Source organism: Plectropomus leopardus, chromosome 6 (assembly GCF_026936395.1).
Source record: "Plectropomus leopardus strain MGB_pleo_1.0 chromosome 6, ASM2693639v1, whole genome shotgun sequence".
NCBI classification, from domain to species: domain Eukaryota; kingdom Metazoa; phylum Chordata; class Actinopteri; order Perciformes; family Serranidae; genus Plectropomus; species Plectropomus leopardus.
This window is the reverse complement of record NC_142181.1, coordinates 14439189-14465640: the sequence shown is the minus strand read 5'-3', so window position 1 is coordinate 14465640 and position 26452 is coordinate 14439189. Positions and strand designations below refer to the sequence as shown.

At 36.2% G+C, this 26452-nt stretch overlaps 1 protein-coding gene across 2 annotated transcripts in view; it reads left to right on the top strand.

Annotated features, from left to right (window-relative positions):
* Positions 1–26066, top strand: part of fam124b (family with sequence similarity 124B) — a 39178-nt gene extending 13112 nt beyond the window's left edge. The window contains exon 7 of one of the 2 annotated variants that reach the window (XM_088078839.1): positions 23859–26066. In XM_088078839.1, coding sequence (XP_087934965.1) covers positions 23859–24457 — 599 coding nt within the window. In that variant the 3' untranslated portion in view covers positions 24458–26066. Of the gene's footprint in view, positions 1–23855 lie in introns of both variants that reach the window. The other variant, XM_088078838.1, reaches the window with a different exon arrangement.
* Positions 26067–26452: the final 386 nt, after the last annotated feature.

Here is a 26452-nt window from a genome sequence, read left to right as displayed (position 1 = left end):
AAAATGGCTGAAAATGGCATATTATAGCTTGTAGAGACATGTTATACTATACAAAGTGGAAACAAAGGCCAAAAAAGTCCAAAAACCTCATAATTTAGCATGTTGAAAAACTGGGCAAAAATCGCATACTATACTATGGCGAAAAATCTCAAATTTGGACCCCTCCCAAAAATGGCTGAAAATGACATATTATAGCTTGTAGAGAAGTGTTATACTATACAAAGTGGAAACAAAGGCGAAACAAGTCCAAAAACCTCATAATTTAGCATGTTGAAAAAATGGGCAAAAATCGCATACTATACTATGGCGAAAAATCTCAAATTTGGACCCCTCCCAAAAATGGCTGAAAATGGCATATTATAGCTTGTAGAGACGTGTTATATTGTACTAAGTGGAAACAAAGGCCAAAAAAGTCCAAAAACCTCATAATTTAGCATGTTGAAAAAATGGGCAAAAATCGCATACTATACTATGGCGAAAAATCTCAAATTTGGACCCCTCCCAAAAATGGCTGAAAATGGCATATTTTAGCTTGTAGAGACGTGTTATATTGTACTAAGTGGAAACAAAGGCCAAAAAACTCCAAAAACCTCATAATTTAGCATGTTGAAAAACTGGGCAAAAATCGCATACTATACTATGGCGAAAAATCTCAAATTTGGACCCCTCCCAAAAATGGCTGAAAATGGCATATTATAGCTTGTAGAGACGTGTTATACTGTACAAAGTGGAAACAAAGGCCAAAAAAGTCCAAAAACCTCATAATTTAGCATGTTGAAAAACTGGGCAAAAATCGCATACTATACTATGGCGAAAAATCTCAAATTTGGACCCCTCCCAAAAATGGCTGAAAATGGCATATTATAGCTTGTAGAGACGTGTTATATTGTACAAAGTGGAAACAAAGGCCAAAAAAGTCCAAAAACCTCATAATTTAGCATGTTGAAAAACTGGGCAAAAATCGCATACTATACTATGGCGAAAAATCTCAAATTTGGACCCCTCCCAAAAATGGCTGAAAATGGCATATTATAGCTTCTAGAGACGTGTTATACTGTTCAAAGTGGAAACAAAGGCCAAAAAAGTCCAAAAACCTCATAATTTAGCATGTTGAAAAAATGGGCAAAAATCGCATACTATACTATGGCGAAAAATCTCAAATTTGGACCCCTCCCAAAAATGGCTGAAAATGGCATATTATAGCTTATAGAGACGTGTTATATTGTACTAAGTGGAAACAAAGGCCAAAAAAGTCCAAAAACCTCATAATTTAGCATGTTGAAAAAATGGGCAAAAATCGCATACTATACTATGGCGAAAAATCTCAAATTTTGACCCCTCCCAAAAATGGCTGAAAATGACATATTATAGCTTGTAGAGATGTGTTATACTATACAAAGTGGAATCAAAGGTCAAAAAGGTCCAAAAACCTCATAATTTAGCCTGTTGAAAAACTGGGCAAAAATCGCATACTATACTATGGCGAAAAATCTCAAATTTGGACCCCTCCCAAAAATGGCTGAAAATGGCATATTATAGCTTGTAGAGACGTGTTATATTGTACTAAGTGGAAACAAAGGCCAAAAAAGTCCAAAAACCTCATAATTTAGCATGTTGAAAAACTGGGCAAAAATCGCATACTATACTATGGCGAAAAATCTCAAATTTGGACCCCTCCCAAAAATGGCTGAAAATGACATATTATAGCTTGTAGAGAAGTGTTATACTATACAAAGTGGAAACAAAGGCCAAAAAAGTCCAAAAACCTCATAATTTAGCATGTTGAAAAACTGGGCAAAAATCGCATACTATACTATGGCGAAAAATCTCAAATTTGGACCCCTCCCAAAAATGGCCTAAAATGGCATATTATAGTTTCTAGAGACGTGTTATACTGTACAAAGTGGAAACAAAGGCCTGAAAAGCTCAAAAACCTCATAATTTTGCATGTTGAAAAAATGGGCAAAAATCGCATACTATACTATGGCGAAAAATCTCAAATTTGGACCCCTCCCAAAAATGGCTGAAAATGGCATATTATAGCTTGTAGAGGCGTGTTATATTGTACTAAGTGGAAACAAAGGCCAAAAAAGTCCAAAAACCTCATAATTTAGCATGTTGAAAAACTGGGCAAAAATCGCATACTATACTATGGCGAAAAATCTCAAATTTGGACCCCTCCCAAAAATGGCTGAAAATGACATATTATAGCTTGTAGAGAAGTGTTATACTATACAAAGTGGAAACAAAGGCCAAAAAGTCCAAAAACCTCATAATTTAGCATGTTGAAAAACTGGGCAAAAATCGCATACTATACTATGGCGAAAAATCTCAAATTTGGACCCCTCCCAAAAATGGCTGAAAATGGCATATTATAGCTTGTAGAGACGTGTTATGTTGTACAAAGTTGAAACAAAGGCCAAAAAAGCCCAAAAACCTCATCATTTAGCATGTTGAAAAAATGGGCAAAAATCGCATACTATACTATGGCAAAAAATCTCAAATTTGGACCCCTCCCACAAATGGCTGAAAATGGCATATTATAGCTTGTAGAGATGTGTTATACTATACAAAGTGGAAACAAAGGCCAAAAAAGTCCAAAAACCTCATAATTTAGCATGTTGAAAAACTGGGCAAAAATCGCATACTATACTATGGCGAAAAATCTCAAATTTGGACCCCTCCCAAAAATGGCTGAAAATGGCATATTATAGCTTGTAGAGAAGTGTTATACTATACAAAGTGGAAACAAAGGTGAAACAAGTCCAAAAACCTCATAATTTAGCATGTTGAAAAAATGGGCAAAAATCGCATACTATACTATGGCGAAAAATCTCAAATTTGGACCCCTCCCAAAAATGGCTGAAAATGGCATATTATAGCTTCTAGAGACGTGTTATACTATACAAAGTGGAAACAAAGGCCAAAAAAGTCCAAAAACCTCATAATTTAGCATGTTGAAAAAATGGGCAAAAATCGCATACTATACTATGGCGAAAAATCTCAAATTTGGACCCCTCCCAAAAATGGCTGAAAATGACATATTATAGCTTGTAGAGAAGTGTTATACTATACAAAGTGGAAACAAAGGCCAAAAAAGTCCAAAAACCTCATAATTTAGCATGTTGAAAAACTGGGCAAAAATCGCATACTATACTATGGCGAAAAATCTCAAATTTGGACCCCTCCCAAAAATGGCTGAAAATGGCATATTATAGCTTGTAGAGATGTGTTATACTATACAAAGTGGAAACAAAGGTCAAAAAGGTCCAAAAACCTCATAATTTAGCATGTTGAAAAACTGGGCAAAAATCGCATACTATACTATGGCGAAAAATCTCAAATTTGGACCCCTCCCAAAAATGGCTGAAAATGGCATATTATAGCTTCTAGAGACGTGTTATACTGTTCAAAGTGGAAACAAAGGCCAAAAAAGTCCAAAAACCTCATAATTTAGCATGTTGAAAAACTGGGCAAAAATCGCATACTATACTATGGCGAAAAATCTCAAATTTGGACCCCTCCCAAAAATGGCTGAAAATGGCATATTATAGCTTGTAGAGACGTGTTATACTATACAAAGTGGAAACAAAGGCCAAAAAAGTCCAAAAACCTCATAATTTAGCATGTTGAAAAAATGGGCAAAAATCGCATACTATACTATGGCAAAAAATCTCAAATTTGGACCCCTCCCAAAAATGGCTGAAAATGACATATTATAGCTTGTAGAGAAGTGTTATACTATACAAAGTGGAAACAAAGGCCAAAAAAGTCCAAAAACCTCATAATTTAGCATGTTGAAAAACTGGGCAAAAATCGCATACTATACTATGGCGAAAAATCTCAAATTTGGACCCCTCCCAAAAATGGCTGAAAATGGCATATTATAGCTTATAGAGACGTGTTATATTGTACTAAGTGGAAACAAAGGCCAAAAAAGTCCAAAAACCTCATAATTTAGCATGTTGAAAAACTGGGCAAAAATCGCATACTATACTATGGCGAAAAATCTCAAATTTGGCCCCTCCCAAAAATGGCCTAAAATGGCATATTATAGCTTGTAGAGACGTGTTATATTGTACAAAGTGGAAACAAAGGTCAAAAAAGTCCAAAAACCTCATAATTTAGCATGTTGAAAAACTGGGCAAAAATCGCATACTATACTATGGCGAAAAATCTCAAATTTGGACCCCTCCCAAAAATGGCTGAAAATGGCATATTATAGCTTATAGAGACGTGTTATGTTGTACAAAGTGGAAACAAAGGCCAAAAAAGTCCAAAAACCTCATAATTTAGCGTGTTGAAAAAATGGGCAAAAATCGCATACTATACTATGGCGAAAAATCTCAAATTTGGACCCCTCCCAAAAATGGCTGAAAATGGCATATTATAGCTTATAGAGACGTGTTATATTGTACTAAGTGGAAACAAAGGCCAAAAAAGTCCAAAAACCTCATAATTTAGCGTGTTGAAAAAATGGGCAAAAATCGCATACTATACTATGGCGAAAAATCTCAAATTTGGCCCCTCCCAAAAATGGCCTAAAATGGCATATTATAGCTTGTAGAGACGTGTTATATTGTACAAAGTGGAAACAAAGGCCAAAAAGTCCAAAAACCTCATAATTTAGCATGTTGAAAAACTGGGCAAAAATCGCATACTATACTATGGCGAAAAATCTCAAATTTGGACCCCTCCCAAAAATGGCTGAAAATGGCATATTATAGCTTCTAGAGACGTGTTATACTGTACAAAGTGGAAACAAAGGCCAAAAAGGTCCAAAAACCTCATAATTTAGCATGTTGAAAAACTGGGCAAAAATCGCATACTATACTATGGCGAAAAATCTCAAATTTGGACCCCTCCCAAAAATGGCTGAAAATGGCATATTATAGCTTATAGAGACGTGTTATATTGTACTAAGTGGAAACAAAGGCCAAAAAAGTCCAAAAACCTCATAATTTAGCATGTTGAAAAAATGGGCAAAAATCGCATACTATACTATGGCGAAAAATCTCAAATTTGACCCTCCCAAAAATAGCTCAAAATGGCATATTATAGCTTGTAGAGAAGTGTTATACTATACAAAGTGGAAACAAAGGCCAAAAAAGTCCAAAAACCTCATAATTTAGCATGTTGAAAAAATGGGCAAAAATCGCATACTATACTATGGCGAAAAATCTCAAATTTGGACCCCTCCCAAAAATGGCTGAAAATGGCATATTATAGCTTGTAGAGAAGTGTTATACTATACAAAGTGGAAACAAAGGCCAAAAAAGTCCAAAAACCTCATAATTTAGCATGTTGAAAAACTGGGCAAAAATCGCATACTATACTATGGCGAAAAATCTCAAATTTGGACCCCTCCCAAAAATGGCTGAAAATGGCATATTATAGCTTATAGAGACGTGTTATATTGTACTAAGTGGAAACAAAGGCCAAAAAAGTCCAAAAACCTCATAATTTAGCATGTTGAAAAAATGGGCAAAAATCGCATACTATACTATGGCGAAAAATCTCAAATTTGGACCCCTCCCAAAAATGGCTGAAAATGGCATATTATAGCTTGTAGAGACGTGTTATATTGTACTAAGTGGAAACAAAGGCCAAAAAAGTCCAAAAACCTCATAATTTAGCATGTTGAAAACAATAGGCAAAAATCGCATACTATACTATGGCGAAAAATCTCAAATTTGGCCCCTCCCAAAAATGGCTGAAAATGGCATATTGTAGCTTGTAGAGACGTGTTATACTGTATAAAGTAGAAACAAAGGCCAGAAAAGTCCAAAAACCTCATAATTTAGCATGTTGAAAAACTGGGCAAAAATCGCATACTATACTATGGCGAAAAATCTCAAATTTGGACCCCTCCCAAAAATGGCTGAAAATGGCATATTATAGCTTGTAGAGACGTGTTATATTGTACTAAGTGGAAACAAAGCCCAAAAAGTCCAAAACCTCCTAATTTAGCATGTTGAAAAAATGGGCAAAAATCGCATACTATACTATGGCGAAAAATCTCAAATTTGGACCCCTCCCAAAAATGGCTGAAAATGACATATTATAGCTTGTAGAGAAGTGTTATACTATACAAAGTGGAAACAAAGGCCAAAAAAGTCCAAAAACCTCATAATTTAGCATGTTGAAAAAATGGGCAAAAATCGCATACTATACTATGGCGAAAAATCTCAAATTTGGACCCCTCCCAAAAATGGCTGAAAATGGCATATTATAGCTTCTAGAGACGTGTTATACTATACAAAGTGGAAACAAAGGCCAAAAAAGTCCAAAAACCTCATAATTTAGCATGTTGAAAAACTGGGCAAAAATCGCATACTATACTATGGCGAAAAATCTCAAATTTGGACCCCTCCCAAAAATGGCTGAAAATGGCATATTATAGCTTGTAGAGACGTGTTATACTATACAAAGTGGAAACAAAGGCCAAAAAAGTCCAAAAACCTCATAATTTAGCATGTTGAAAAACTGGGCAAAAATCGCATACTATACTATGGCGAAAAATCTCAAATTTGGACCCCTCCCAAAAATGGCTGAAAATGGCATATTATAGCTTCTAGAGACGTGTTATACTGTACAAAGTGGAAACAAAGGCCAAAAAAGCCCAAAAACCTCATAATTTAGCATGTTGAAAAACTGGGCAAAAATCGCATACTATACTATGGCGAAAAATCTCAAATTTGGACCCCTCCCAAAAATGGCTGAAAATGGCATATTATAGCTTCTAGAGACGTGTTATATTGTACTAAGTGGAAACAAAGGCCAGAAAAGTCCAAAAACCTCATAATTTAGCATGTTGGAAAAATGGGCAAAAATCGCATACTATACTATGGCGAAAAATCTCAAATTTTGACCCCTCCCAAAAATGGCTGAAAATGGCATATTATAGCTTGTAGAGACGTGTTATACTGTACAAAGTGGAAACAAAGGCCAAAAAAGCCCAAAAACCTCATAATTTAGCATGTTGAAAAAATGGGCAAAAATCGCATACTATACTATGGCGAAAAATCTCAAATTTGGACCCCTCCCAAAAATGGCTGAAAATGGCATATTATAGCTTCTAGAGACGTGTTATACTGTTCAAAGTGGAAACAAAGGCCAAAAAAGTCCAAAAACCTCATAATTTAGCATGTTGAAAAAATGGGCAAAAATCGCATACTATACTATGGCGAAAAATCTCAAATTTGGACCCCTCCCAAAAATGGCTGAAAATGGCATATTATAGCTTATAGAGACGTGTTATATTGTACAAAGTGGAAACAAAGGCCAAAAAAGTCCAAAAACCTCATAATTTAGCATGTTGAAAATATGGCCAAAAATCACATACTATACTATTGCCCAAAAAGTCAAATTTTGACCCCTCCCAGAAATGGCTGAAAATGGCATATTATAGCTCCTTGAAACGTGTTATGCTATACAAAGTGGAAACAAAGGCCAAAAAAGGCAAAAATCTTTGTTACAACCTGGCTTGAGAGGAGAAAAGGGAAGCAATGACGAAACCTTTTTAATTGGTAAAATCAAAGTTATTTATTGCAAAAAAAATTGTGTGGTGAACAAAAGGCCAATGAGTGCTGTTAAATAAATATAACAACAGGTGATTCTAACTTGGAGGTTATTTCTTTTCTCAATAAATCCCATAAAAATATGAAAACATATCTAACTACCACACTAACTTACCAAAACCAGAAATACAACTAAACAGCACCAAACCAAGTAAAGAATTAACAATTCACAAAAAGGTACTCTATCCACGGTCTAAAGCCCAAGATCACAATATCTAACAAATCAGTCCCTCAGACTTAACAAAAGCATAGGGGCACACAATGAGGATGTCTCTCTGGAGACCAGAGATGCGAAGACTGAAGGTAGAGTCTGCTTCTTATGGGGTTGTATGGTGGTGCTCCCCTCCTGTAGGCTAATTTAGAAGTAGCAGCTGCACACCAATCAGATCCTCCTCCTTGGAAGCACGGCACAGGTTAAGGGGAACAGCCTGCAATTTGCACACCACTCACACAGACACACACACACAAACACTTTCACACCCATACACATATACATTCTTCTCTCCAAAGCAGGTTACACACAAAAGAAGGGGGAACTGAGGCAGCGGCCGTAACAACCTCATAATTTAGCATGTAGAAAAAATGGCCAAAAATCGCATACTATTCTATGGCCAAAAATCTCAAATTTTGACCCCTCCCAAAAATGGCTAAAAATGGCATATTATACCTTCTATAAATGTGTTTTACTGTACAAAGTGGAAACAAAGGCCAAAAAAGTCCAAAAACCTCATAATTTAGCATGTTGAAAATATGGCCAAAAATCGCATACTATACTATGGCGAAAAATCTCAAATTTGGACCCCTCCCAAAAATGGCTCAAAATGGCATATTGTAGCTTGTAGAGACGTGTTATACTGTACAAAGTGGAAACAAAAGCCAGAAAAGTCCAAAAACCTCATAATTTAGCATGTTGAAAAAATGGGCAAAAATCGCATACTATACTATGGCGAAAAATCTCAAATTTTGACCCCTCCCAAAAATGTCTCAAAATGGCATATTATAGCTTGTAGAGACATGTTATACTATACAAAGTGGAAACAAAGGCCAGAAAAGTCCAAACACCTCATAATTTAGCATGTTGGAAAAAAATAACCAAAAATCGCATACTATACTATGGCGAAAAATCTCAAATTTGGACCCCTCCCAAAAATGGCTCAAAATGGCATATTGTAGCTTGTAGAGACGTGTTATACTGTACAAAGTGGAAACAAAAGCCAGAAAAGTCCAAAAACCTCATAATTTAGCATGTTGAAAAAATGGCCAAAAATCTCATACTATACTATGGCGAAAAATCTCAAATTTTAACCCCTCCCAAAAATGGCTCAAAATGGCATATTATAGCTTGTAGAGACGTGTTATACTATACAAAGTGGAAACAAAGGTCAAAAAAGTCCAAAAACCTCATAATTTAGCATGTTGAAGAAATGGGCAAAAATCAAATCGCATACTATACTATGGCGAAAAATCTCAAATTTGGACCCCTCCCAAAAATGGCTGAAAATGGCATATTATAGCTTGTAGAAACATGTTATACTATACAAAGTGGAAACAAAGGCCAAAAAAGTCCAAAAACCTCATAATTTAGCATGTTGAAAAAATGGGCAAAAATCGCATACTATACTATGGCGAAAAATCTCAAATTTGGACCCCTCCCAAAAATGGCTCAAAATGGCATATTATAGCTTGTAGAGACATGTTATACTATACAAAGTGGAAACAAAGGCCAGAAAAGTCCAAAAACCTCATAATTTAGCATGTTGAAAAAATGGGCAAAAATCGCATACTATACTATGGCGAAAAATCTCAAATTTGGACCCCTCCCAAAAATAGCTCAAAATGGCATATTATAGCTTGTATACACGTACCATACTATACAAAGTGGAAACAAAGGCCAGAAAAGTCCAAAAACCTCATAATTTAGCATGTTGAAAAAATGGGCAAAAATCGCATACTATACTATGGCGAAAAATCTCAAATTTGGACCCCTCCCAAAAATGGCTGAAAATGGCATATTATAGCTTGTAGAGACGTGTTATACTGTACAAAGTGGAAACAAAGGCCAAAAAAGTCCAAAAACCTCATAATTTAGCATGTTGAAAATATGGCCAAAAATCGCATACTATACTATGGCGAAAAATCTCAAATTTTGACCCCTCCCAAAAATGGCTGAAAATGGCATATTATAGCTTGTAGAGACGTGCTATACTATACAAAGTGGAAACAAAGGCCAAAAAAGTCCAAAAACCTCATAATTTAGCATGTTGAAAAACTGGGCAAAATCGCATACTATACTATGGCGAAAAATCTCAAATTTGGACCCCTCCAAAAAATGGCTCAAAATGGCATATTATAGCTTGTATAGACGTGCTATACTATACAAAGTGGAAACAAAGGCCAGAAAAGTCCAAAAGCCTCAAAATTTAGCATGTTGAAAAAAATGGGCAAAAATCGCATACTATACTATGGCGAAAAATCTCAAATTTGGACCCCTCCCAAAAATGGCTGAAAATGGCATATTATAGCTTGTAGAGACGTGTTATACTATACAAAGTGGAAACAAAGGCCAGAAAAGTCCAAAAACCTCATAATTTAGCATGTTGAAAAACTGGGCAAAAATCGCATACTATACTATGGCGAAAAATCTCAAATTTGGACCCCTCCCAAAAATGGCTGAAAATGGCATATTATAGCTTGTAGAGACGTGTTATATTGTTCAAAGTGGAAACAAAGGCCAAACAAGTCCAAAAACCTCATAATTTAGCATGTTGAAAAAATGGGCAAAAATCGCATACTATACTATGGCGAAAAATGTGAAATTTGGACCCCGCCCAAAAATGGCTGAAAATGGCATATTATAGCTTCTAGAGACGTGTTATACTGTTCAAAGTGGAAACAAAGGCCAAAAAAGTCCAAAAACATCATAATTTAGCATGTTGAAAAACTGGGCAAAAATCGCATACTATACTATGGCGAAAATCTCAAATTTGGACCCTCCCAAAATGGCTGAAAATGGCATATTATAGCTTGTAGAGACGTGTTATACTGTACAAAGTGGAAACAAAGGCCAGAAAAGCCCAAAAGCCCCATAATTCAGCATGTAGAAAAATGGCCAAAAATCGCATACTATACTATGGCGAAAAATCTCAAATTTGGACCCCTCCCAAAAATGGCTGAAAATGGCATATTATAGCTTGTATACACGTGCCATACTATACAAAGTGGAAACAAAGGCCAGAAAAGTCTAAAAACCTCATAATTTAGCATGTTGAAAAAAATAACCAAAAATCGCATACTATACTATGGCGAAAAATCTCAAATTTGGACCCCTCCAAAAAATGGCTCAAATTGGCATATTGTAGCTTGTAGAGACGTGTTATACTGTACAAAGTGGAAACAAAGGCCAGAACAGTCCAAAAGCCTCATAATTTAGCATGTTGAAAAAATGGCCAAAAATCGCATACTATACTATGGCGAAAAATCTCAAATTTGGACCCCTCCCAAAAATGGCTGAAAATGGCATATTATAGCTTGTAGAGACATGTTATACTATACAAAGTGGAAACAAAGGCCAGAAAAGTCCAAAAACCTCATAATTTAGCATGTTGAAAAAAATGGGCAAAAATCGCATACTATACTATGGCGAAAAATCTCAAATTTGGACCCCTCCCAAAAATGGCTGAAAATGGCATATTATAGCTTGTCGAGACGTGTTATACTATACAAAGTGGAAACAAAGGCCAGAAAAGTCCAAAACCTCATAATTTAGCATGTTGAAAAAATAGCCAAAAATCAAATCGCATACTATACTATGGCGAAAAATCTCAAATTTTGACCCCTCCCAAAAATGGCTCAAAATGGCATATTATAGCTTGTAGAGACATGTTATACTATACAAAGTGGAAACAAAGGCCAGAAAAGTCCAAAAACCTCCTAATTTAGCATGTTGAAAAAAATAACCAAAAATCGCATACTATACTATGGCGAAAAATCTCAAATTTGGACCCCTCCCAAAAATGGCTGAAAATGGCATATTATAGCTTGTAGAGACGTGTTATACTGTACAAGGTGGAAACAAAGGCCAAAAAAGTCCAAAAACCTCATAATTTAGCATGTTGAAAAAATGGGCAAAAATCGCATACTATACTATGGCGAAAAATCTCAAATTTGGACCCCTCCCAAAAATGGCTCAAAATGGCATATTATAGCTTCTAGAAACATGTTATACTATACAAAGTGGAAACAAAGGCCAGAAAAGTCCAAAAGCCTCATAATTTAGCATGTTGAAAAGTGGCCAAAAATCGCATACTATACTATGGCGAAAAATCTCAAATTTGGACCCCTCCCAAAAATGGCTGAAAATGGCATATTATAGCTTCTTGAAATGTGTTATACGATACAAAGTGGAAACAAAGGCCAGAAAAGTCCAAAAACCTCCTAATTTAGCATGTTGAAAAAATGGGCAAAAATCGCATACTATACTATGGCGAAAAATCTCAAATTTTGACCCCTCCCAAAAATGGCTCAAAATGGCATATTATAGCTTGTAGAGACATGTTATACTATACAAAGTGGAAACAAAGGCCAGAAAAGTCCAAAAACCTAATCATTGAGCATGTTGAAAAAAATGGGCAAAAATCGCATACTATACTATGGCGAAAAATCTCAAATTTGGACCCCTCCCAAAAATGGCCAAAAATGGCATATTATAGCTTGTAGAGACGTGTTATACTATACAAAGTGGAAACAAAGGCCAAAAAAATCCAAAAACCTCATAATTTAGCATGTTGAAAAACTGGGCAAAAATCAAATCGCATACTATACTATGGCGAAAAATCTCAAATTTTGACCCTCCCAAAATGGCTTAAAATGGCATATTATAGCTTGTAGAGACGTGTTATACTGTACAAAGTGGAAACAAAGGCCAAAAAAGTCCAAAAACCTCATAATTTAGCAGGTTGAAAAAATAACCAAAAATCGCATACTATACTATGGCGAAAAATCTCAAATTTTGACCCCTCCAAAAAATGGCTCAAATTGGCATATTGTAGCTTGTAGAGACGTGTTATACTGTACAAAGTGGAAACAAAGGCCAAAAAAGTCCAAAAACCTCATAATTTAGCAGGTTGAAAAAATGGGCAAAATTGCATACTATACTATGGCGAAAAATCTCAAATTTTGACTCCTCCCAAAAATGGCTCAAAATAGCATATTATAGCTTGTGGAGACATGTTATACTATACAAAGTGGAAACAAAGGCCAGAAAAGTCCAAACACCTCATAATTTAGCATGTTGAAAAAAATAACCAAAAATCGCATACTATACTATGGCGAAAAATCTCAAATTTTGACCCCTCCCAAAAATGGCTGAAAATGGCATATTATAGCTTCTTGAAATGTGTTATACTATACAAAGTGGAAACAAAGGCCAGAAAAGTCCAAAAACCTCATAATTTAGCATGTTGAAAAAATAGCCAAAAATCAAATCGCATACTATACTATGGCGAAAAATCTCAAATTTTGACCCCTCCCAAAAATGGCTCAAAATGGCATATTATAGCTTGTAGAGACATGTTATACTATACAAAGTGGAAACAAAGGCCAGAAAAGTCCAAAAACCTCATAATTTAGCATGTTGAAAAAAATAACCAAAAATCGCATACTATACTATGGCGAAAAATCTCAAATTTGGACCCCTCCCAAAAATGGCTCAAAATGGCACATTGTAGCTTGTAGAGACGTGTTATACTGTACAAAGTGGAAACAAAGGCCAAAACAGTCCAAAAACCTCCTAATTTAGCATGTTGAAAAAATGGGCAAAAATCGCATACTATACTATGGCGAAAAATCTCAAATTTTGACCCCTCCCAAAAATGGCTCAAAATGGCATATTATAGCTTGTAGAGACATGTTATACTATACAAAGTGGAAACAAAGGCCAAAAAAGTCCAAAAACCTCATAATTTAGCAGGTTGAAAAAATAACCAAAAATCGCATACTATACTATGGCGAAAAATCTCAAATTTGGACCCCTCCCAAAAATGGCTCAAAATGGCATATTGTAGCTTGTAGAGACGTGTTATACTGTACAAAGTGGAAACAAAGGCCAGAAAAGTCCAAAAACCTCATAATTTAGCATGTTGAAAAAATGGGCAAAAATTGCATACTATACTATGGCGAAAAATCTCAAATTTTAACCCCTCCCAAAAATGTCTCAAAATGGCATATTATAGCTTGTGGAGACATGTTATACTATACAAAGTGGAAACAAAGGCCAGAAAAGTCCAAACACCTCATAATTTAGCATTGTTGAAAAAAATAACCAAAAATCGCATACTATACTATGGCGAAAAATCTCAAATTTGGACCCCTCCCAAAAATGGCTCAAAATGGCATATTGTAGCTTGTAGAGACGTGTTATACTGTACAAAGTGGAAACAAAGGCCAGAAAAGTCCAAAAACCTCCCAATTTAGCATGTTGAAAATATGGCCAAAAATCGCATACTATACTATGGCGAAAAATCTCAAATTTTGACCCCTCCCAAAAATGTCTCAAAATGGCATATTATAGCTTGTAGAGACATGTTATACTATACAAAGTGGAAACAAAGGCCAGAAAAGTCCAAAAACCTCCTAATTTAGCATGTTGAAAAAATGGGCAAAAATCGCATACTATACTATGGCGAAAAATCTCAAATTTTAACCCCTCCCAAAAATGGCTCAAAATGGCATATTATAGCTTGTAGAGACGTGTTATACTATACAAAGTGGAAACAAAGGCCAGAAAAGTCCAAAAACCTCATAATTTAGCATGTTGAAAAAATAGCCAAAAATCAAATCGCATACTATACTATGGCGAAAAATCTAAAATTTTGACCCCTCCCAAAAATGGCTCAAAATGGCATATTATAGCTTGTAGAGACATGTTATACTATACAAAGTGGAAACAAAGGCCAGAAAAGTCCAAAACCTCATAATTTAGCATGTTGAAAAAATAACCAAAAATCGCATACTATAATACGGCGAAAAATCTCAAATGTGTACCCATCCCAAAAATGGCTCAAAATGGCACATTGTAGCTTGTAGAGACGTGTTATACTGTACAAAGTGGAAACAAAGGCCAAAACAGTCCAAAACCCTCCTAATTTAGCATGTTGAAAAAATGGGCAAAAATTGCATACTATACTATGGCGAAAAATCTCAAATTTTGACCCCTCCCAAAAATGTCTCAAAATGGCATATTATAGCTTGTGGAGACATGTTATACTATACAAAGTGGAAACAAAGGCCAGAAAAGTCCAAACACCTCATAATTTAGCATGTTGGAAAAAAATAACCAAAAATCGCATACTATACTATGGCGAAAAATCTCAAATTTGGACCCCTCCCAAAAATGGCTCAAAATGGCATATTGTAGCTTGTAGAGACGTGTTATACTGTACAAAGTGGAAACAAAGGCCAGAAAAGTCCAAAAACCTCCCAATTTAGCATGTTGAAAATATGGCCAAAAATCGCATACTATACTATGGCGAAAAATCTCAAATTTGGACCCCTCCCAAAAATGTCTCAAAATGGCATATTATAGCTTGTAGAGACATGTTATACTATACAAAGTGGAAACAAAGGCCAGAAAAGTCCAAAAACCTCCTAATTTAGCATGTTGAAAAAATGGGCAAAAATCGCATACTATACTATGGCGAAAAATCTCAAATTTTAACCCCTCCCAAAAATGGCTCAAAATGGCATATTATAGCTTGTAGAGACGTGTTATACTATACAAAGTGGAAACAAAGGCCAGAAAAGTCCAAAAACCTCATAATTTAGCATGTTGAAAAAATAGCCAAAAATCAAATCGCATACTATACTATGGCGAAAAATCTCAAATTTTGACCCCTCCCAAAAATGGCTCAAAATGGCATATTATAGCTTGTAGAGACATGTTATACTATACAAAGTGGAAACAAAGGCCAGAAAAGTCCAAAAACCTCATAATTTAGCATGTTGAAAAAAATAACCAAAAATCGCATACTATACTATGGCGAAAAATCTCAAATTTGGACCCCTCCCAAAAATGGCTCAAAATGGCACATTGTAGCTTGTAGAGACGTGTTATACTGTACAAAGTGGAAACAAAGGCCAAAACAGTCCAAAAACCTCCTAATTTAGCATGTTGAAAAAATGGGCAAAAATCGCATACTATACTATGGCGAAAAAAAATCTCTAATTTTGACCCCTCCCAAAAATGGCTCAAAATGGCATATTATAGCTTGTAGAGACATGTTATACTATACAAAGTGGAAACAAAGGCCAGAAAAGTCCAAAAACCTCATAATTTAGCATGTTGAAAAAAATAACCAAAAATCGCATACTATACTATGGCGAAAAATCTCCAATTTGGACCCCTCCCAAAAATGGCTCAAAATGGCACATTGTAGCTTGTAGAGACGTGTTATACTGTACAAAGTGGAAACAAAGGCCAGAAAAGTCCAAAAACCTCCCAATTTAGCATGTTGAAAATATGGCCAAAAATCGCATACTATACTATGGCGAAAAATCTCAAATTTTGACCCCTCCCAAAAATGTCTCAAAATGGCATATTATAGCTTGTAGAGACATGTTATACTATACAAAGTGGAAACAAAGGCCAGAAAAGTCCAAAAACCTCCTAATTTAGCATGTTGAAAAAATGGGCAAAAATCGCATACTATACTATGGCGAAAAATCTCAAATTTTAACCCCTCCCAAAAATGGCTCAAAATGGCATATTATAGCTTGTAGAGACATGTTATACTATACAAAGTGGAAACAAAGGCCAGAAAAGTCCAAAAACCTCATAATTTAGCATGTTGAAAAAATAGCCAAAAATCAAATCGCATACTATACTATGGCGAAAAATCTCAAATTTGGACCCCTCCCAAAAATGGCTGAAAATGGCATATTATAGCTTGTAGAGACGTGTTATACTATACAAAGTGGAAACAAAGGCCAGAAAAGTCCAAAAACCTCATAATTTAGCATGTTGAAAAAAATAGCCAAAAATCAAATCGCATACTATACTATGGCGAAAAATCTCCAATTTGGACCCCTCCCAAAAATGGCTCAAAATGGCACATTGTAGCTTGTAGAGACGTGTTATACTATACAAAGTGGAAACAAAGGCCAAAAAAGTCCAAAAACCTCATAATTTAGCATGTTGAAAAAATGGGCAAAAATCGCATACTATACTATGGCGAAAAATCTCAAATTTGAACCCCTCCCAAAAATAGCTCAAAATGGCATATTATAGCTTGTATACACGTGCTATACTATACAAAGTGGAAACAAAGGCCAAAAAAGTCCAAAAACCTCATAATTTAGCATGTTGAAAAAAATAACCAAAAATCGCATACTATACTATGGCGAAAAATCTCAATTTGGACCCCTCCCAAAAATGGCTGAAAATGGCATATTATAGCTTGTCGAGACGTGTTATACTGTACAAAGTGGAAACAAAGGCCAAAAAAGTCCAAAAACCTCATAATTTAGCATGTTGAAAAAATGGGCAAAAATCGCATACTATACTATGGCGAAAAATCTCAAATTTGGACCCCTCCCAAAAATGGCTGAAAATGACATATTATAGCTTCTAGAAACATGTTATACTGTACAAAGTGGAAACAAAGGCCAGAACAGTCCAAAAGCCTCATAATTTAGCATGTTGAAAAAATGGCCAAAAATCGCATACTATACTATGGCGAAAAATCTCAAATTTGGACCCCTCCCAAAAATGGCTGAAAATGGCATATTATAGCTTGTATAGACGTGTTATACTATACAAAGTGGAAACAAAGGCCAAAAAAGTCCAAAAACCTCATAATTTAGCATGTTGAAAATATGGGCAAAAATCGCATACTATACTATGGCGAAAAATCTCAAATTTTGACCCCTCCCAAAAATGGTTGAAAATGACATATTATAGCTTGTAGAGAGGTGTCAACGTATACAAAGTGGAAACAAAGGCCAAATTAAACCTGCAAGCAGCGATGAACGGGCCCTCGCACTCCCACGTATGTCGGGGTACTGGTGGGACTCCAGCTAAAGTGGACTTTCATTTCTGTGAAAGTCGGATAATAAAGCAAATAGTATGGACCTTGGAGTGAGCCATTTCAAACGTTGTAGTACTTCCAACAGCCACTAGTTGTCAGCAGAGAAGAGACAAATTCCATGTGATCTTTGTGTACATTATTTGTTGACCAAACCATGGTGCTATTACGACTAGTGAATATTTTCATACAGATGTGTTCAGGGCGGGACCTTAATAAAACCTATGAGGTTTCAGGCAGATTGGACAATGCACACGGACAATGACAACAATGTCCTGTTGTCTTGCAAAACATCAAAATAGTACGCAAAATAACAGGAAAACCCTAAAAGTTTGCGCAGACCATTGATTACTTTCAGTTGGGTAGGTCTTAAGATTATACAGACAGAATGTCAACTGGATCTGATTAATTGTGTAGGGTTAATTGTTTAGTTGATGAAAGTATAAAAATAAGTTTTTTCCTTTGTACACAGATGTGCTCAGGGCCGGACCCTTTTCAAATTTGTCAAGTTTCATTTAACTTCAGTGGTATAAATAAAAATGTTGGCTGATATTTGTGTCTGTTCTGCTAATAAAACTCATTGATGGACTGTCTTACAACAAACAGTTACAAAACACACAATTGTCTCCTGTATTTTCATGTACTAAAGACTGATTTTCCTTGCAACTTAGTTGATTATCAACCTTACTCATATAACAGTCAAGTTTTATACTAATAGGGAACGTCAAAAGCTGCATAGCGTTTGGAAGTTTGGCACAGTGGGTAAATCAGCTGATTAGTGTGCTAGAGGTTAAGGGTTCAAGTCTTGTCTAGAACATTTGACTTTTATGGCACAAGTAACATACTAATGTAAGGGGAACATCGAAACGTCAAATCCTGCAAAGTATGTGGAGGTTTGGCTCAGTGGGTAAATCAGGTGGTTAGTGTGCCAGAGGTTGATGGTTCAAGTCTCACCTGGAACATTTGACTTTTATGGCATAAATAAAATAAAATATTGGCTGATATTTGTGTCTCCTCTGCAAATTTAAGTCATCGATGGTGTACCTTGCAATGAACACTTAAAACAATTAAAAAACACAAATTGTCTCCTTGTCTCCTGAATTCTCATATACAGAATATTGTAATGTTCCTGCCAAGAACTTAGTTGAGTATTGGCCTGACTCATATATCAGTTGAGTATTCGGCAGATGTCAATGCTGATGCTGAGCTAAAGGGAACGTCGAAAGCACATGAAGTGTGTGGAGCTTTGGCTCAGTGGGTAAATCAGGTGGTTAGTATACCAAAGGTTGATGGTTCAAGTCTCACTTGGAATATTTGACTTTTCTAGCATAAATAAAATAAAATATTGGCTGATATAAGTCATCGATGGCAGACCTTGCAATGAACAATTAAAACAGTTAAAAAACACACAATTGTCTCCTGAATTCTCATATACTGAAGACTGATTCTTCCTGCCAAGAACTTGCTTGATTATCAACCCAACCCAATCAGTGGAGTTTTCCACAGATGTCACTGCCGATACTGAGCTAAAGGGAACGTCGAAAGCACATAGAGTGTCTGGAGGGTTGGCTCAGTGGATAAAACAGGTGGTTAGTGTGCCAGAGGTTGATGGTTCAAGTCTTGCCTGGAACATTTGAGTTTTATTACATAAATACAATAAAATAAAATATCAGCTGATATCTGTGTCCGCTTTGCTGATATAAATCTTGACGGTGTGCCTTGTAACAAACACTTGAAACAGTTAAAAATAAAACACACAATTGTCTCCTTGTCTCCTGAATTTTTATGAACTGAATACTGATTTTCCCTGCTATGAAACCTGCTATATTTGTCCTGCTATAACTTACTGGCCTGACTCACAAATCAGTTGAGTATTCAGAGGAAGTCACTGCCTATACTGAGCGAAAGGGAACACTGAAAGCACAGAAGTGTCTGGAGGTTTGTCTCAGTGGGTAAATCAGGTGGTGAGTGTGCCAGAGGTTGCTGGTTCAAGTGTTATCTGGCGACAGGTGACATTTGATTATCGGCCTGACTCATATATCAGTCGAGTTCTCGACAGACTGCCGATACTGAATTTTGCCATTCGACACCATATGACCCTTATATCAACAGAGCAGACAGCTATATCAGCTGATATTTAATTTTTATGCCATAAAATATCATTGGGCTTTAGATTCATACAGTTTAGACACTGATTGTGATATTGCAGAACAAATTAAGCACATAAAGATTAGTGATATATAGTTTTGGCAGATGAATCAAGTGAAGTTGTCCCGAAACAGGTAAACTCAGTATCGGCAGTGACGTCTGTCGAAAACCCGACTGATATATGAGTCAGGCCGATATTCCTTGATTTTGACAGACGCATCTGCCAATATTGGATTTACCTATTTCGTGACCACTCCACTTGATTTATTGGTCAAAATGATACTACACTAAACTTAACGTTCTGCAATATCACAATCAGTGTCTAAACTGTATGAATCTACAGCCAAATGATATTGTATGGCATAAATAAAATAAAATAAGGGCTGATTTATCTGTCTGCTCTGTTGATGTAAGGGTCATATGGGGTTGAAAAGAAAAATGCAGTATCGCAGTGACGTCTGTCAAAAACTCGACTGATAAATAAGTCAGGACGATATTCAAATGTCACCTATCCCAGATTGAAGACTTGAACCATCAACCTTTGGCACACTAACCACCTGGTTTACCCACTGAGCCACACCTCCAGACACTTTACATGCTTTCGACGTTCCCTTTAGCTCCGTATCAGCAGTGGCATCGGTGGAAAACTCCACTGATATGAGTCAGGCCAATACTCAACTAAGGTCTTGGCAGGGAAATTCAGTATTCTGTATATGAGAATTCAGGAGACAAGGAGACAGTTGTGTGTTTTTTTAACTGTTTTAAGTGTTTGTTGCAAGATATTTCATCGATGACTTACATCAGCAGAGCAGACACAAATATCAGCCAATATTTTATTTTATTTATGCATAGAAGTCAAATGTTTTAGGTGAGACTTGAACCATCAACCTTTGGCATACTAACCACCTGATTTACCCACTGAGCCAAACCTTCACACACTTTGCATGCTTTCGACGTTCCCTTTACCTCAGTATCAGCAGTGACATCTGTCAAATACTCAACTGATATATGAATCAGGCCAATACTTAACTAAGTTTTTGGCAGGGAAAATCAGTCTTCAGTATATGAGAATTCAGGAGACAATTGTGTGTTTTTTAACTGTTTTAAGTGTTCATTCCAAGGTCCGCCATCGATGACTTACTTCAGCAGAGCAGACACAAATATCAGCCAATATATTATTTTATTTATGCCATAGAAGTCAAATGTTCCAGGTGGGACTTGAACCATCAACCTTTGGCATACTAACCACCTGATTTACCCACTGAGCCAAACCTTCACACACTTTGCATGCTTTCGACGTTCCCTTTACCTCAGTATCAGCAGTGACATCTGTCAAATACTCAACTGATATATGAGTCAGGCCAATACTTAACTAAGTTTTTGGCAGGGAAAATCAGTCTTCAGTATATGAGAATTCAGGAGACAATTGTGTGTTTTTTAACTGTTTTAAGTGTTCATTCCAAGGTCCGCCATCGATGACTTACTTCAGCAGAGCAGACACAAATATCAGCCAATATTTTATTCAATTTATGCCATAAAAATCAAATGTGCAAGGTAAGACTTGAACCATCAACCTTTGGCATACTAACCACCGGAGTTACCCACTGAGCCAAAGCTCCACATGTTACATGCTTTTGACGTTCCCTTTAGCTCAGTATCAGCAGTGACATCTGTCAAATAATCAACTGATATATGAATCAGGCCAATACTCAACTAAGTTTTTGGCAGAGAAAATCAGTCTTCAGTATATGAGAATTCAGGAGACAATTGTGTGTTTTTTAACTGTTTGTTGCAAGATAGGCCATCAATAAGTTATATCAGCAGAGCAGACACAAATATCAGCAAATATTTTAATTTATTTATACCACTGAAGTCAAATATCACCTGTCCCAGATAAGGCTCAAACCAGCAACCTCAGACACACTAACCAATTGATTTACCCACTGAGCCAAATGTCCTGACACTTTGCATGTGAATCGGGAAGGCCTTAAGATCATACAGACAGAATTTTAACTGTGGGTTTAATTGTATAGGACAAGTTTGTGAAAATATTTTTGAAAAAAATTATTCCCAGTATTTCAAAAAAAGCCAAATTTTGGCATGTTGAAAAAATGGCTGAAAATGACATATTAAAGCTTGTAGAGATGCGTCATAGTATACAAAATGGGAATAAAGGCCAAAAAAGGTCAAAAACCTCATAATTAAGCATGTTGAAAAAATGACCAAAAAAACAATAGTATAGTATGTCAAAAAAGTCTAATTTTGACAAGTCAAAAAAAATGGCTGAAAACGACATATTATAGCTTGTAAAAAAGGGACACAATATTCAATGTTTAAAAAAAGCCCTAAAAATCCCCAAAACTTCATAATTTAGCAAGTCAAAAAATGGCCAAAAATGCAATAGTATAGTATGTCAAAAAGGTTCAAAATATGACATGTCAAAAATACAGCTGAAAACCACATAGTATAGCATGTTTAGGCACGTCTTTATGTAACATGTAAAATGGTCCAAAAGTCAACATTTCAAATCTTGAAAAAATTCATAGTGTAGTATTTCGATAAATGCCACACTATAAACATTCGAAAAGTCATCATTCCAAAAGTAAAGTACAATTGTACAATATATTTTGGAAAAAACAGTCCCAAAAGTCAACAGTCAACACACTATAGTATGACTAACTGATGCTATTTTGGACTATTTAACGCTATTTTTGATGATATACTATGACTTTTTTATACTATTTTGGACAATATGCTATGGTATGCCTTTTATTTCATTTTTTCTATTTTGGATGACAAACAATAGTATCAATTTATTTTGCTACTTTGGTTGACATACTATTATGTGACTTTTTCAATGTAATTGTGGACAATATACTATACTACGGCTTTTTTATGGGATTTTGGGTGACATACTATAGGATGACTTTTTTTTTCTATTTTTAACATAGTATTGCATGACTTTTTTATGTTTTTTTGGACAGCATATAAACGTATACAACATATGCTATTTTGGATGAAATTATAAACTATGCATTTTTTAATGCTGTTTTGGATGACATGCTACATTATGATATGCTATTTTGGATGACTATGACTTCATATGCAAATTGGACAACTTCCTTAGTGTCACTTTTTTATGTTATTTTCAACAACATGCTATAGTAGGATTTCATTTGTGATATGTTGGACATACTTTAGTATACATCTTATGCTTTTTTGAACAACATACTACACTATAACTTTTTGATGCTTTTTCAGACAGCAACTTTTTTATGCAATTTGGGACGACATACTATAGTATGCGTTATTTATGCTATTTTGGATGACATGCTATATTATGATGTTTTTACACTATTTTGGATGACACACTACACAAAGACTTTCTATGCAATTTTGGACATCATTTCTTAGTATGACTTTTTTAAGGTATTTTCGAGAGCTTGCCATAGTAAGACTTTTTATCATATTTTGGACGACATGCTTTAGTCTGACTTTTTGTGCTCTTTTGGATAACATACTTTAGTATGACATTTTTTCAGCTATTTTGAACGAGATAAACAATTTATGGCTTTTTGTACTATTTAGGATGATATACTATACTGTCCATTGTATTTTGGAAAACAAGATACAGTATGACTTTTTTTTCCTTTCAACACCCTGTAGTATGACTTTTTGTTTGCTATTTTGATGACGTCCAATGACGTTTTTTTTCAGATACTACACCGTGGTATTTTTAGCAGGGTTTTTTCACGTTTTTGGACATACTAATGATGCTATGATGTTTTCAGCCAGTTTTTCGACATGTTACACTCTAACCTTTTCAGCAGTTTTTTGACCCACTATGCTGTGATGTTTTTCCACATACTGTACTATGATGTTATTTAGCAGTTTTATGGCATTATATAATATTTTTATGGCATACTTTACTTTCATGACATTATATTCTATGAACTTTCATTTCTAGCGGCATTTGAGTTAAATCCAATACCAAAGTTTTCCAACTACTCACCTTTGTGACACTGTTCGATGCTTCTTTGGTTGTCAGCAGGCCTCAGACCGCGCAGTGACCCCGTCCTGGAGAAGCTTCATGGAGGAGGTTGTGGAGCAGAGAGCCAGGGATCAGGAAGCTGCTGCAGCACCCCTCCAGGCAGCTCCTGTTACTCATCCCAACGCAGCAGCCCTGCACCGCCCTCAATCACCAACCACCCTGACTCTCCTCTTCGCCTCTCCATCACCCGTTCTCTCTCCCATCTCCTTCTGGAAGAGGATGAGGAGGAGCCAGAGACCAACGTAGACACAGGAGTCCCCGTCTCACTGCACTCTGAAGCAGCAGTCAAAATAATTGCTCGCTCTTCCTCCATGGACCTTTTGATGAGTCCCAGCCCTGAGAGACCTCCAGCTGTTGAGGGTCTGGCTAAGGAGCTGATTGAATGTCTGCCACGGACACAAATACACCACCCTCAGGTCGCCTCCAGGACATGGGGCTCCGCTGGATGTCCAGATGCAGCCAAGAAAGACTGTGGCAGCAGGACTTTGGCAGCAGGACAAAGCCCCTCCAAAGGTCCCTTCATGGAGAACAGGACTACTGCTGAGCTACTGTCAGGTCGCACAAACTATGAGGAGCCAGTCGATGAGTTCTTCATCTAAATTCCTGCTTAGACATCAGCCGCTGTGGGAATAATCACAGTCACAGGGAGAACTGCAACAGAGAGAGGACAAGATGAGATTCACAGGACACATTTGTGCAGTTCGGGAAAAGAGAAGTTCTCTGAAATACAGAAGAAACCAAAGTTCAGCTGCAGATAGCACTTTTCACTCAGGAGTGACTGTCTGGAGTCTTAAAATGGTTTGACATGTCCCATATATTTCTACAACAAACAGTACAATGGTTTAACAGAGCTGCCAGGAGAGTGGTACGAGGTGTGTGATAGTTTTAACCAATGCAGCTAAAAACATTCTTGAATGTCTAAATGACTTTTAAATTTAGATTTAACTAATGATTTGCGCAGTTATTGTGCTAAAATGTAGCCTTTTGAATAGCGAAACATGAAGGAAAGGCTCTGTGCTGATGTCAGGGTACCAGCACCGCTCTTGGTGTCCGTCACATTGCTCAGCTCCGTAAACTAATGTCTTTTTTTCGATCGAAACAGATGATGAGCTCATGTGAGGGTGCTCTTTATGTTGCTGGTTGAAGGTTGAATGCTCTCCACCGTGCAGCTCTGTCAGTCTGTTTCATATTTTACATAGAAAAAGTCTAGCCTAGTGTCTTTTGATTAAATGCACTTCAGATTGTCTGAACTCTAGTGCTTGTGTGTCCAAGTATAAGTGGTGTCCTAGAGCTGGCCAAATGACTGTATTGACCAGGATTTAATTTTTTCACATTACCATTTTTTCACACAGATAGCCTAGAGTTAACAGGATTGTTTAAATCAAAAATTGGACTTAACAAAAAATCTTGTTACATGTTTTGTAATACTAACCTAATTATTGTGTCTTTAACAGCCTCAGTGTGTCCTAAAACCTCCAGAAATGTCCTGTAAGGCCAGTATGAATTTGGACTGTAGCTGTTGCAAGATGAGTCTGATAAATGATAATATTGTTTCGTGAGGAGAAGAAAATACTATGCATTTAATGACCTCATAACTCGGGCGATATTTAATAACTTTACAAGTTTTGCCTGTTGATAATGGCCCTGTCTGCACTTAAGCAGATATTACTGGAAACTTATATTTTCCTCTACGTTTTGGCTTCTCCTCTACATGCTAACAGAGGTTTTGGTCATTAAAACTTGAGATTTTTTACAGGCTTTCTAAGGTGCAGTTTTTTCAAAACTTCGGTTACTGTGTGGACACGTAAAACAGCATTTTGGAAACAAGACATCCAGTTTTTACTTTGTGTAATGAGCAATGATGGACTACCAGTTTGTTAACGTTTTTTTCAGCTTTGCTTTGGAAAATATCTGTTTTGAAAACATTTGTTTGTGTGGACAGGGCCAAAAACTGTGGCTGAGTACCCTCTAAATTTAATCCACGCTATGAAGCTAAGCTGGTATTCACTTGTGCATTATGGCCAGTGTTTGATCAAATGCATCGAATTTAAGATTCTACGGTAAGTTTGTTTGTAACCGTTCACTGTAAGGAAAGAAGTCAGGATGCATCAACTCTGAGGCTCCTTAGTGTCTAAAATGAAATGTCTGTAGGCTTAGTATTAAAAATAAAAATAAAAGATTTCACTGTGGTCAGATCATAAAGAATGACTGTTTGTCCTGACAAGTTTATTTCTACATCACAAAATGTTTTTAGAGTCAATACCAATGTAAGGCCACTGTCAGAATTAATTAGCTGTGGGAGAAGTGCACTCTATAGTGAGCTGAGTAATCACTGATCTACGTCGTACGGACAGACGACTGCTCTGCCTGCAGGGATGGAAAAATCACACGGCCACTGAATACTCCGATTGGACGTAAAGGTCAAATACAAATGACGGATGTGTCATTGATTTCTTGTCAAATACTGTTGAGTTTGGCCTTAAGTCACAACCACAATTTAATCTTGAGGAAACATACATGGTTAAAACTGAATCATCATTCAGTTGTTTCTTAAAATGCATCACCCTGATGACACAGCTGTCAGCTTTGTGATA